A 14,241-nucleotide genomic window follows, 5' to 3' on the forward strand; every position below is an offset into this window, starting at 1 on the left:
ATAGAAAGGCACCTCCACAGTATAAAATGTACTTTAGAAGGCCTAGTACATATGGTTATTTTAGAGGGAAAGTAAGCAGTGTCATTATTTTAGCGATCCAAAGACTGGTCCAGACAGTCAACAGTGGTCCAGACAGCCTGTACTCTCTAGTTACTATCACACTCATCCAGAGGTAAATGATCAAAAACACTATAATGGTAATAAGGATTTTAAAATCAGCTCCTATCTGAATTTTTCAGCAGTTCAATAGCAGAGGTAACATACCTGGAAATAAGCCAATCTGTTGTTAAAAAACAAAAAAACAAAAAACACTGCACTTAAAAGTCAGGAAAATTTTAGTTCAAGCTATGACTCTGCTTTTGCCCCTGAACAATGTTACACTGTTGAGGCTGTTTCCTCAACAAATGTAACAACAATAATGTCATTTATCTTATATATAGCTTGTATGACTCAAATAAAAAACAGTTCCTTCTTTGCTTCCTCTTCTACAAAGAATATAGTCTTAACTGAAACTACTCTTTATGAAAATGAGTGATGCAAGGAAAACCAAGAAAAGAGTAATTGATAAGTGTTAAATCCATCAACATCTCCTGAATGTGAATAAGTCAAACATATACTACTAACAGCATATAAGCAAAATCCTTTGTGTGTGTGTGCATGTATGTGTGTTTACATACAGATAGAAAATATTCATAGATTTCAGGTAAATGGTCAAGTGGCTAAAAACAGAATGAGGTGCAACCTTACTGAGGCAATTCAGATAATTTATTAAAACAAAGTTTTAACACTCTGTTTAGCTGTAAATAAGACAGCAACTTGCTCATATTTCTGTCAAAACACCTTGCCCTTCTCTTACCCCTTGAAGTGAGATCTACTAGATGTCAGATCACTAACAATTTTATAAAATGTATTAAAATAGATCTACATATGTAAACAGAATTATTACATCTAAGAAAACTGGTACTTTCTTACGGACAGTGACAGTTTTTCTCTGTCACATACCACAATGTACGTTTGATATGTGTTCTACCCTAACAATCTGATATGTAAAATTATTAGCTTTCATCTGGAAAAAGATTTTTAACTTTCCTATTTTTGTTTCTCAATTTTTATTTTTCCTATTTTTGTTTCACAATTGTGTTAAGATTGGAAATTGTAACTCTAAAAAAAGGTAACGAAATATTAAGAGAAAATATGAAATTACAGGAACGGCTGATGAAATGGAAGACTACAAAGATGCTTATAATAAAAACCAAGGAGCAAAAAATATTTACATGATGTTTTTTAACTTATATAGTCCTTAAATGACATATTATTTCATTACAGTCTCATAGTAACACTATTCCATGATAAAGTACTAGTGTTTCACATGAAAGTAAGCCAAGAAACATTAAGGGACCAGTCCTCGACAGTAATGAAGTAGAGGATCCGGAAATCAAAACCAGTTCTTCTAGTCAAAACTTATACGTATTCTCTACAATCCTCCAATGTAGATAAGGACAACGAAATCAAGCAGATTGAGACAGTTCTTTGCAAAGAACAACAAAATGGATAAACCTCCAGCTAGGACTGATCAGGAAAAAACCCCTCCAGTATCAAGAATGAAAGAGGAGATTAAACAGATAAGAAGGGGATATGATGATAAGCTTAGGCCAATCTATTCAACAACTTAGATTAACTGTACAAATTACTTGGAAGACACAAACTATAAAGCTCACTCAAAAGGAAATAGAAAAGCTCCCTGTATCCATTATAAAAATTAAATTCATAGTTTAAAACCTTCCCCAAACAGAACTTCAGACCTAGATGGCTACCATAGTGAATTCTAGCATACAGTTAATAAGTAATATCAATTCTACATAAACTTCTTTAAAAAAAAGAAATTAACAGTTCCCATCTCATTTTATAAGAAATTACCCTATCACCAAAAGCAGAGAAAAATATTATAGGAAAAGAAAACTATACCCCCAAGTCACTCATAAAAATAACTGCAAAGTTTCTTAGCAATACCTTAGCAAATCAAATCCAGTTATTGTATTAAAAGGTTAAAACATAGTGACCAGGTAGCTTTTATCCCAGGAACACAAAGTTTGGCTTAACAATGAAATGTCAGTCATTATATTTTACCACACTAGTAAGGATCAAGATGAAAAACCGTACGATTACTTCAATAAAATCAGAAAAAGCATTCAGCAAAATTCAACACTAATATCAACATATTGGTAATTAAAAAACTTCCGTTACATAGGAACAGAAAGGAATTTCCTCTACCTGAAAAAGGACATGTCTTAAAGCCTGATTACTAATACCATACTTAATGGTGAAATACTTAAAGCCTTCCCTACAGCTAGAATGAGCCAAGGATATTACTGTATTAAATACTGCACTAGAGTCCTACCTAGTACAGTAATGCAACAAAATGAAATAAAAAGGTATACTGATTGTAAGCTAAAAAAATATTAATAATACTGGTTTTATTTACAAAAATATCTGTAAATAATCTTAAGGCATCTACTAAAAACCTGCTAGGACTAGAAAGTGAATTTAAGCAAGGTCTCAAGATATAAGGTCATTATACAAAAAATAAAATACCAATTGTATTTCTGTATGCTAGCAAAAATCAATATGGATATTTATGGATAAATTTAACAAAAGCTTTTTAAGACATGTGTGCTAAAAACTATAAAACACTGAAAAATCAAAGAAAACTAAAGTAAGAGTTATAATGTGCTTATGAATTGGAAGACTCAATATCTTCTCTCCAATTATTCTACAGATTTAACACAACACAATCTAAATCACAGTAAGCACTTTATAAAATTTGACAAGTTTATTCACACGCATGTAAATGCTATCTAGAGTAGTCAAAATTATTTTAAAATGAAGAACAAAGTTGGAGTACTTATATACAACCTGATTTCAAGAACTACTTACTATAAAGCTATGAAAATAAAAGACAAAAAATCTGATTTGGGCATAAACGCTGAAACAGAGGACAAAGGAACCAAACACAGAGTTCAGAAACAGATTTACACAAACATGGCCAGATAGTTTTCAAGAAAGGTGCCAAGAAAATTCGAAGTTAAAGGACTATTTAACAAATGGTTATGAAGAAATTCAATAATCATATGCAAAACAAACAAAACTTTAACTTCCAACCTTCCTCATACCATATTTTTAAATGTTTATTTATTTATTTTGAAAGAGAAGGCACAAGTTGGGGGGGGGGGGGAGCAGAGAAAGAGGAGAAACCTCATATCATATTTTAAAAATTCACACAAAAAAGGATCCTAGACCTAAATATAAGAGCTAAAACAAAAGAACTCTCAGTAGAAAGCATAAAAAAAAAAAAATGTTGTGACTTTGGTGTATACGGATTTCTTAGATTACAAAAGCATATGCCATAAAAGAAAGAAAAGTTTAATTGAACTTCATCAAAATTAAAATCTGTTTAAGAAGTATTGGCAAGAAAATAAAAAGAAAAGCCACAGATTGGAAACAATATTTGACAAATACACATCTGACAAATTAACTTATACCTGAAATACATAATGAACTCTTAAGATAATAAAACAACCAATTTTTTTTAACCAGAGATTTGAACACAAATATGACACAAAAAGATGTAAAAACAGCCAATAAACACATGAAAAAGTGCTCAATATCATCAAACATTAGAGCATACAAAATTAAGCCTCCAATGAGGTACCATTACATAATCATTTAAATGCCTCAAATTAACAAGATGGACAATGTCCAGGCTGCAGATCAACTCAGATTCTCATACACTGTTGAGAATGCAAAATTTTCCACTATGGAAAACAATCTGCCTGAAAGCAATCTCATGAAATGAAACACGCACTTAGCATAAAACCCAGCAATTTCACTCATACGTTTACTTAAGAGATGAGAAAACATGCCTACAGATCTATGTTCAAATGTTCATAGCAGTTTTATTTACAAGAGTCAAAAACTAAAAACTCAAATGCCCATAAACTAGTGAATGGATAAACTGTAGTATATCCATAAAATGTAACACAAACCAGAATAAAAACAACAGAATAAACTTCTGGGAAGCTACAACATGGGCAACCTCAAAACCATTATGATAAGTGAAAGAAGCATGACAGAAAAGACTACATACTGAATGATTTTATTTATATGAAATTCCAGAAAAGGCAAAATCATAAAAACACAAAATAAATCAGAAGTTGCAAGGGACAGGGCTGGGGAGAGGGGACTGGTTTCACACAGATACAAGGAATTGTGGGAAGTGATGGAATTGTTCAAAATCATGACTGTGGTGGTGATTATGCAACTTTACAACTCATCAAACCTTACTGTGAAATAAGTGAATTTTATTGGATGTAAATTATACTTTAACAGAGATGAATTAAAAATAAATAAAAATAAACATACGTATTTAAAACTTACCGCAGCACTACAACCAGGGAAATTGAAAAAAGTATCAGGACCATGTCTTTGTGGCATCTGATTAAGAACTGATAACAATTTTACTGCATGTCTTGGCTGAGGAAACAAGAAAAGAAATGTCACTGCGCAAATTTAGCAAAATTACCTAATATATCATGTTAGACACTGGATTGTTTTCTAACTAGAGAGAAATTAATTTTAAATCATTTACTAAACTCTTTAAAGGGAACAGTTTCCATTACAAGTTCCAGTTTATAGCTCTCTAGAGACAAATTGTTGAACATTAAGTATTAATGCACTGATATTGAATACTTTTCCCTCTGACCACAGCTTACCCAGATTCCACTTTCTCCTCGAAGCATGCTGAACAAAAGCTTCAACTCCTTGACAGTGATGCTGTAGCTGGCAAGAACCCCCAACATATCAACTAGAAGATCTTTAAAGGAAAATAAAGTTATTCTGAACTCTAGTCGTGAGCTGCCATCTGTCAAGGTAATATACTTTTTGAAAGAGCAAAAGTTAGCAACTGTCATCTCTACATGTATATTCATCTAATTGTCCTCCAGAACTGCCATTCTAATTAAGAATTTTTAAGTTACCAGATAACTACAAACATGGTATTTGAATTTTAGGATTTTTTCCATCAGCGTCACCATTAAATTAAGTTTCTTAGCAAATATATAAAATAGATTTTATAAATTCCCAGAATATACACACACATATACATTGACACACACATACACATCGGCTGTATGCAGGGAAAGGTAGACAAAAATATACAAAGGTGCAATGATTTAACATTGTAAATTGATTATTTTCAAATAAAAAAGTGATAGTTGACCATATTTTCTTTTAGAATTATCTATGCTTAATAAAATATATTCTGGAAATATTCCTTGTCCCATTAACAATTTTGAGCACTTACTCCTTGCCTGGCATTATTCCAAGTGGTTTACAATTATTAAGTGCACAAATCCTCACAACAAGCCTATGAGGTAAGTACTAGTATTAGCCCCTTCCTAAAATGAAGAATGTGAGGCATAAATACCCTAATCACATTGCCCAAGAACACACTCTACTAAGTGGTAGGGTCAGGATTAAAACCTAGGCAATACGGCTCCAGGGCCCTCTCGGTTACCTACCAGTCTCTAAAAGTATAACTTAAATGCATTACTAGGGATATCCACTCTGTTCATGTGTTTACGTGCATATGAGAGATATACCAGCTCACCAGATAACAGAAAAATGATACATTTAATTTTTTGGCCTTGATTTCTTTCTCATCTCTAGACATTGTGAGTAGTTCCACTATCAATTGCTCTTTATAAGAAATTACACATCTAAATAACTATACTTACTTCATTTTCTCAATTTCTAAAACACTTCCTAAGGACCAAAGATACTATACAAGTTATTACAATCAATACACATACACATTCTAAATAATTCATCATCAATTAATTTAAAAAGTGAGTTAGGATAAACTTAAATAGTTACTGATATATAATATATATTATCCAATATCACAATACCTGGAATTTGAGACTTTAAAAAAATTTATTATGTATGTATTTCAAAATAGGAATTTAAGGTGGTTATTTTCATCAATAAATAATTGGCTAATCTTACTCAATGCCACAATAAGTAAGCAATCTTTATGATAAAATTGTGACTACTGATATGCCAACTTTTGAGAAATCTTTTAATACAATGTTTCATTACTCAATTAAAAAGTTTATGGTTACTGCATATTAGCCAGATGATCTCTTTCTAAGCAAAAATTCTAGATAGAAACCAAGCATTTATTAAAACCCCAGTTAATATGAAGCAGTTTTAAGCAATTAGCTGCAATGGCAAATTCATAGATTTCTTAAACATTTACCTATAAATACTTTTCTAAAAAATTAAAATCTTTCTCCCAAACTTTATCTCACCTCATATGTATGTCACAAAAAGTGATCTATTAAATTTATACTTAATGACATAATTATTAATATTTATTATTTATTATACATATAATCAAGCAGGTCAGTTTAATTTTGTTATTGCAGGTCTTTTCTGGACAGATTTTTTTTAAAGATAAACAAGTGCTAAGACTATGAAATTCTCTTATCAATTCAGTATAGATGTTTAACTACCTTCTGTCATACCTGTACATTAGTAAATGAAAAATGCCTCTTTGAACTTAACATGCTATAAATATTCAGAGTGAGAACTCAGTAATATTTTGTTGGTTATTAGCGCTTCTTTACTATGTTGTCTAAATTTTAATTTCTCTACTGAAAAGTAAGGTACAGGTAATTTTCTGATGTTTATTCAATGATTAAAATAAGAAAAAGTGGAAGTTTTGTGTTACCAGAATTGCTACCATTGAGAAGCAAAGACAAAAGAATTAAGGAGCTTTTATAATAGAAAAATGACCATATGAACTTCTGCATATGATAGTACTAGTCAAGATTACTATCATCTTGTATCTCAAAGCTCATGAATTGTGCACGAGCAAACTACTATGTATATAATTGTGGCTCATTTTCTAAAGTGCACTTTATAAAGTGGTAGCCACTTTATTTCAAAAAACGAACAAACAAAACTTCAGGGATTTAAACCCAGATATGAAGACCCAAAAATTGTATGATGTTCTACACATGTGTGTATATATAAGCTTATGCAAATAAATTCCTATTAAAGAATGCCAGAATTTACAGAACGGTTTAAAGATGGTATGTATCATCATTAAAAAGATGTTCTAAATTTGAATTTCATTTTTCATCAAGTTAACCATCAGTAACCAATACAGAGAATGTTAAATCACTCTAAATAGAGATAGATGCCACCTTGAAAGCAATTAGAAATGATTGTAATATACTCTAAGAAAAAAAAAATTTAATATTGTTTAAATTTAAAAAGCATTCATGTTTAACTTATCCTTCACTCCATTATTTCTTATTTACTGTTTTGTTTTACTAGTATTAAAATTAATTGTGCATAAATCAAAATATTATACAGGATTTTCTGGTGTCTGAGCTACTTTTAAGGATCAGATATGATATTGTGAGGAGTCATACCAGCACTTTTAAAATTATGAAAACCCTTTTACATCAGAAGAAACTTATGCTAAAGATTCATGGCTTAAAAAAAAACAGTATTTCAAGCTCTGAACTTATTTTTGGAGAATAATGTGGCTCTGTGACCATATTTCAAAACACTTCTACTGAAGTGCATCTAACAACAAAGGAGAATGAACTTGGAGGGAGGTAAAGGATTGGCAATGAAAATTCATAGATTTCAAAGTTATTTGAAATAACGCATAACAATTCCATGCAATTTTTATGTCTAGTCTATATCTTTTTAATACAAAATTTCTCTTAAAAAAATTGGACACTTCCTAAAAATTCAACATGCTTATCCCAAGGCTATGAGTACCCCCTATTATAGTTCCACATAGGTCAAACTGAAGAGCACAGAGCTCGAAAAAGTTGAAGTGCTCATTACGCAGAATTGTAGTACATGTTGTAAATTTTCAGTTATGTAAAGGTTTAACTAAGTACTATGTAAAAAGGTACTGTTTATTTTTCTGATAGATTTCATAGTATTTATTCCACACTACTGAGATTCTAAAACCTAGAAAAGCAAAATTAGTAATTATGTTTGTCTAATACAAAAGAAAGTATCTTCCATTCTTCAAGTTTTCCCTTAATATACAAGGCAAACTTTCCATACATTTCTATTTATCTATTTTAAATCAAGTTAGCTTCAACAAATCTAATTACCAGTAGAATATAAAGAGAAGTACGTGAATCTTTATAAACATTTAAAGTATATTTTCCTGTCAGATAACCCCATACCTGCTATCATGTCATCTACAGCACTCATTTTCAGCAATACTTGTTCAATTAGCCCAACTTCTGTGCTAGTCTGTAAATTCCGAACACTTTTTCGTAAAATGGCTGTAAACATGCTCCATATTTCTGCTTGACATGTTACATCACAGTGCTCCAAAAGCTCTGTCATGCATGTTATACTCTCAGCATCCTGGATAATAAAGTTCATCTCCAAGTCAAATTCTCCACCAACCAGCTGAAAATGAACAAAAAGAAACAATAACTAATGATAACATGAGAGATCATTTATAACAAATTAAAAACAATAAAAGAATTCAACTAGCAGGAGAGCATAGCTACTCTAAAAAATTTCAATTCTAGTCTAAAACTAATTTTGATAAAAATTTGAAAGCCATAGATAAAGGTGCTGTAAGAATTAAAACTAGCAAAATCTGATTTTTTTTTTAAATGGAAAAAGGCAATTTCAAATCCAGCAGAGCAAAATAGTGGATGACTACTGGGTAGGATTCATGACAAATTCCTATGAAAAAGAGAAAGAGTTTGGCCCCTGGGCTCCTGGGGGGCTCAGCCAGTTAAGCATTTGACTCTTGATTTCGGCTCAGGTCACAATCTCAAGGTCATGAGATCCAGCAGCCCCCCTCCCTGCACCTGCCCCCCCAAATCCCCGCACCCAGTACAGGGCTATGTGCTGGGCATGGAGCCTGCCTAAGATTCTCTCTCCTCCTCTTCCTCTGCCCCTCCTTGCTAGTGCTTGCAAGTTCTCGTTTTCTCTCTCTCTCTCTCTCTCTCTCTCTCTCTCTCTCTCTCTCTCTCAAAAATAAAATAAAATGAAATAAAATAAAAAATAAAAGCCTGGCACTTAAAAGTGATAATCATTAGAAAATGAAGAATTCACTAGGGATAAATTTTAATACCTGAAATTTCTTTTGTGACAGTACTAGACTGACAAATAGATGTAACAGAAGAGAAACAAAAGAAGGGCCTAATCTTCATGTATAGAAGCTAAAGAAACATGAAACTGATACCAGCAAACTTATAGTTAATGTGAAAATGATAGAATCTATGTTAAAAAATACTTAAAAGAGGGGTGCCTGGGTGGCTCAGTCAGTTAAGTGTCCAACTTCCACTCAAGCCATGATCTCATGGTTTTTGAGTCCGAGCCCACGTAGGGCTCTGTGTTGACAACTCAGTGCCTGGAGCCGGCTTAAGATTCTGTGTCTCCCTCTCTCTCTGCCCCTCCCCCACTCTCTCTTGCACATGCACACTCTCCCTCTCTGTCAAAAATAAACATTAAAAAAATTTTTTTAATGCTTGAAAGATATATACCTAGTATTGTATAATACTGTATTTGCAAAAATGTGAATTGATACACAAAGATGATTTAATAGCAATGTATTTGACTTGTGACATTATGTCAAAAATGAGTCAAAAGTACTACTGTCCCCCCCTCAAATGCTACTTTAAGTACAGTGATGGATAAATACACATAAAATAAAGTATATGATGATACTCTTATTCTCCCTTAATCAATTCACATATGATGTATTAATTACATTGTTGTAAGTACCATTTTTAAAGAAAAACATTGATAAAATGGATATCTTTCTGGTCTAAAGAATGGAAAATTTAGAAACAGCCATATACAAAATGCCTGACAAATCTGAAGTCATTCATTCATTAATAAATATCTTATTTACTAAAGACTAGAAATTACCATTCTAGGAACTAGGGATATATCTGTAGACAAGAAAAAGCCCATGCATTAACAGTGTTAAGTTCCAGAAATAAAGATGTATATATGTACATATGTATGCATATTACATCTTATCTCCCCAAAAGTTGAAATTGGTTTATAAGTTACATAGAGCATAAGAAGACATAAAATGTAAGTAGTTAAGTAAAAGAAGCAAAGGAAAAATAAGTTTAGGGGCAGATAAGTACCAGAAATTAGAATCAAGAAGTAGAATGTTTTATCAAAGAAAAATATTCATTATAAGGGTGGATGATCACAGGCTATGAAATAAGATTAATAATAATAATAATAATAATAATAATAATACCACTGCCAGGTAACCTTACATACATCATTTAGTACTATTCATTCTAAGGGCTTTACATATGTTAAATAATTTAATTCTCCCAACAACGTACGAGAAAAAAGCTATTATTATCTTCATTTTACAGATAAGGAAAAATAGGCAAAGAAAATTTAATTTGGAAAAGGTCACAAAACTAGTAAATACAGGATCCAGAATCAAAACCCTGGGATTTGAGGGGCTCCTGGGTGGCTCAGTTGGTTGAGCGACTGACTTCAGCTCAGGTCATGATCTCGCAGTTTACGAGTTTGAGCCCCACGTCGGGTTCTGTGCTGACAGCTCAGAGCCTGGAGCCTGCTTCGAGTTCTGTGTCTCCCCCTGTCTCTACCCCTCCCCTGCTCACGCTCTGTGTCTCTCTATCTCTCAATAATAAATAAACATTAAAAAAAAATTAAAAAAAAAAACCAAAAACCCTGGGATTTGATCCCAGGATCAGAATAAGTCTGTCTTCATACAAGTCCATATAAGCAATAAAAATCTCATTTAAGAATATTTTTAAAGTCTTTTGAAATTTAAGAATTTAAAAACAAAATTCTCAAATTTTAAAATAATACATTATGTGTGTATTTTTCTCTGTAACAGCTCTAAAACTCAACTTTATGAGAAACTAGCCCTTATCCTAATTTCTGATTTTTTTTTTTTTAACAAACCTAGATATTCTCTCAGGTTAAAGGCTGGTTTTATTTCTGTGTATGAAACAACTTCAACTCCTCCTATTTGCCTTATTAACAAAAATAGCTACAAGAATAGTTAAGAGATTGTCTCTGAATTCAGACTTCCTGGATTCAGATTTTAGCTGTATTACTCACTTGCTGTGTGACCTTAATGACTCTACTTCTCTAGGTCTCTGTTACTTCATCTAAATATGGGAATGAAAGTTCCTTATCTAATAGTGTCGTTGTTATGAGGATTAAATAACATAACTGGGTTTAAACCCTTAGGAACAAAGTCAGGCATACAGTCAGCATTCAGCTAAGGTGAGCTATGACCAGTTCTCTTATAACCCCAGCTTTGAGCTTAAAAAAAAAAAAAAAGTAGTCATCTGATCACGTATGTCTGAAGTACCATGAAACAGCTAGCTTAACGCCTTGTTTCCAGCAAATGTCAAACTGCTGTGGATTATATACTCTCTTAGATATTAATTGTAGATCTGTGAAAAACAACTCAAACATCTTTCCACCATACCATGGTCTTATCAAAGAACTGTTTGCTTTTTCACTATTATATACCCAATTGACCTGGGTCACTACTATGAACCTTGTAGACCAGTGGCTAGTAACACAGAAGAGGTCATCTAAAAGAGAACCATATAGAGAAAAATAAACCACAGGTTTGAAAATCAATGATGTGAACACTTACTGACTACACTAACAGAAGTAGATACCAAGGTATAAGTCTACTGAGCCTCTAAATAACCTGTGTGAGAATTAGGATACATTAAAATGGGAGAACACTGAAGAATTTTTTAGACTAATCTCCTAAATGAATTGTAAGGGCTTCAGTTGAGTCTGGCATAACGAACAACCATTATGTAATGTGTAAAAAACAGAGATGGGTTCAGTGGAAAGAAAAAAAATAGTCTGCTTTTAAAGGAATTAACAATTAATATGTGTAATTCTAACAATCAGGCTCTGTTATGTGAAGCTTACGGTTCCATCTTTCAGTTAAAAAACAATGCTCCTTTCTATATATCATTTAATTACAAAAGAGTACAGTCTGGCTCTCTGATTTCTTTGCCAGCAGCTGTAAAAAAATTTATTGTAGATTTTGTAAAGTGGTCGTATATTTTCAGCTGGTCTTTGTAACCTTTATTATAATTTTTAATACTTTAATGTGAATAAGGCTAAGTGCTGACAAAACTATCATTCTAAAATTAGAGAAATATTTATCCCCCACTTAAAAATGAGTGGTTCAATATTTACCAAACTAAAACATGTAAGAGAAAGTAGAAACAATTGGCCTTTATTACTTAAACCATTCTTTAACAATCCTATGAGGAAAGGCATAATCGTCCTCATAGAAATGAAAATAAATGAGATTAAGCAGCATGAATAAGGTCACATATAAGCAATCCAGGATTCTACTCTATTGAATAATGAACCTAAATACCTTCCTATGAAGTCAGAAGTACAAACCTAAAAAATAGAAATGGGATGTATTATGGTAGTTTTACAAAGAAATCAGTGTTTTATGAACTCTGTGTGGGAGAAAAGGAAAGAGAAAATAATTTCTATGGGTAAGCAATAAAACATCCAGAGGCAGTAAATTTTTAATTTGTTTTTTTTTTTCATTTTAAAAAGCAACCAATTTACTTAAGGTTATTTTGGCAAGAAAGTAGAAGACTCAATTTTAAGGCTCAATTACAGGAAAATTAGCAATAAACACTAAAAAAAAAAAAATCATAGGAAAACCATTTAAAAATCAAACAAAATGACATAAGAAGGCTAAAAAAGCTAAATCAAAAGAACCAAAATCACTGTTACCATAGTATAAACAAGATATATAAATCAATTAAGTTTCCTGTAAATCTGAACATGTCAATATAATACTCTATTTGAAGGTAACAGTCTTCTTTTCTTCCAGGCCTTCTCCTTAAAATTCTACAAGGTATTACCACTGCAAGAAAAGTGGCCCACGATGGTTCTTCCTACTCAAGAATTGGTCATAAGTGAATTTATATAAAATAAGTATCATAGCTGAGCTATTTAAATGAAGTAACTTATTTACATAAAGTAAATAAAATTTATTATATAAAAATTTGGAATATAAAATGCTGACTTGGAAAATATTATCTTCTGAAAGTACTAAAGTTACTAGCAATTTAATATCTTTTATCTTTTTAATATAAAGCTTTTAAATATCTTCATTTTGAAATCTTAGATTATTTGAATCGTATGTGATAATTATTTTTCATTAAGTAGATCAGACTGGACAATTATAAACCATTTAAATTTCTTTGCAACTTATTCTTCTGGATAAATTGTAAACTAGATAACACTACCTATAAAGCCACAATTTAACACCCCAGCTTCAGCTTCCTCTACTTTCCATTTCCTAGCTAATGTCACAGGAACAATTTCTGCATTGCAGATCTCTCATTGCATCTAAAACTTTTCATAGATGTTACTCCCTATACATGACATAGAGTTCTCTCCCAACTTTTATATTTGTTAACTTCCATTAAACCTGCAACCACTAACTCCAGATAGAGTTAGATACCACTAACTCCAGAAAGCCTTCCCGTTACCTACAAAAATGGCCTTTCTCTGAATTCCCAATATACCCATGCACACCATAGCAATCATTGCATGATACAGCTGTTTACAAATTTTTTTTCTATTCCCCACATTACAATAAGCTTTGTAAGAGTAAGGACCATTTTTATCTAAGTATCCACTATACCTATACCTTTAGCCCATGAAAATTATTCAGTGTTTCACATGGAATGGGGAAGATGGCAAGATGGGAGGGCAGGAGGAAGGGAAAGAGGGTCTAGTTGTAAGCCAGACCTTCCACTGTGTTTCCCTTTTCTCCTTCAGTAATGAACTGCTCTTATTGCCATATAACTTTTTTAATGCTGGGGGGCAGGGGGGAGATTACAAAGCCAGAGATGTTTTCTCATCCCTGTTTATACCCTAAGGTCGTCTAACTTTTTCTTCTATTACTACTTGGAAAATATGTAATCTTTAACGAATAAAATTCAGAAGATTTGTACTCTTGACTTAGTAAGGTACTAGGTACAGTACACACAATTTTAAGTTGTTAAAATCTGGCTTAATTCTATATCCACTTCCAGTTTCTAACTATTTTCAAGTGAAATCAGTATACAATATCTTCCCTTGAAAAAGATCACATCACCAAAAACTGGC

At 32.0% G+C, this 14,241-nt stretch overlaps 1 protein-coding gene across 8 annotated transcripts in view; it reads right to left on the reverse strand.

The window, feature by feature from the left end:
- NBEA (neurobeachin) overlaps positions 1-14,241 on the reverse strand; it is a 678,493-nt gene that overhangs the window by 592,453 nt on the left and 71,799 nt on the right. For all 8 annotated transcript variants that reach the window (XM_053900309.1, XM_053900303.1, XM_053900292.1 and 5 more), the window contains exons 2-4: positions 8,280-8,511; positions 4,770-4,870; positions 4,435-4,530 (exon numbers count right to left, since the gene is read on the reverse strand). In XM_053900309.1, coding sequence (XP_053756284.1) covers positions 4,435-4,530; positions 4,770-4,870; positions 8,280-8,511 — 429 coding nt within the window. The remainder of the gene's footprint in view (positions 1-4,434; positions 4,531-4,769; positions 4,871-8,279; positions 8,512-14,241) is intronic.

This window comes from Panthera pardus, unplaced genomic scaffold (assembly GCF_024362965.1).
Source record: "Panthera pardus isolate Hobbes unplaced genomic scaffold, ASM2436296v1 HiC_scaffold_1, whole genome shotgun sequence".
Classification (NCBI taxonomy): domain Eukaryota; kingdom Metazoa; phylum Chordata; class Mammalia; order Carnivora; family Felidae; genus Panthera; species Panthera pardus.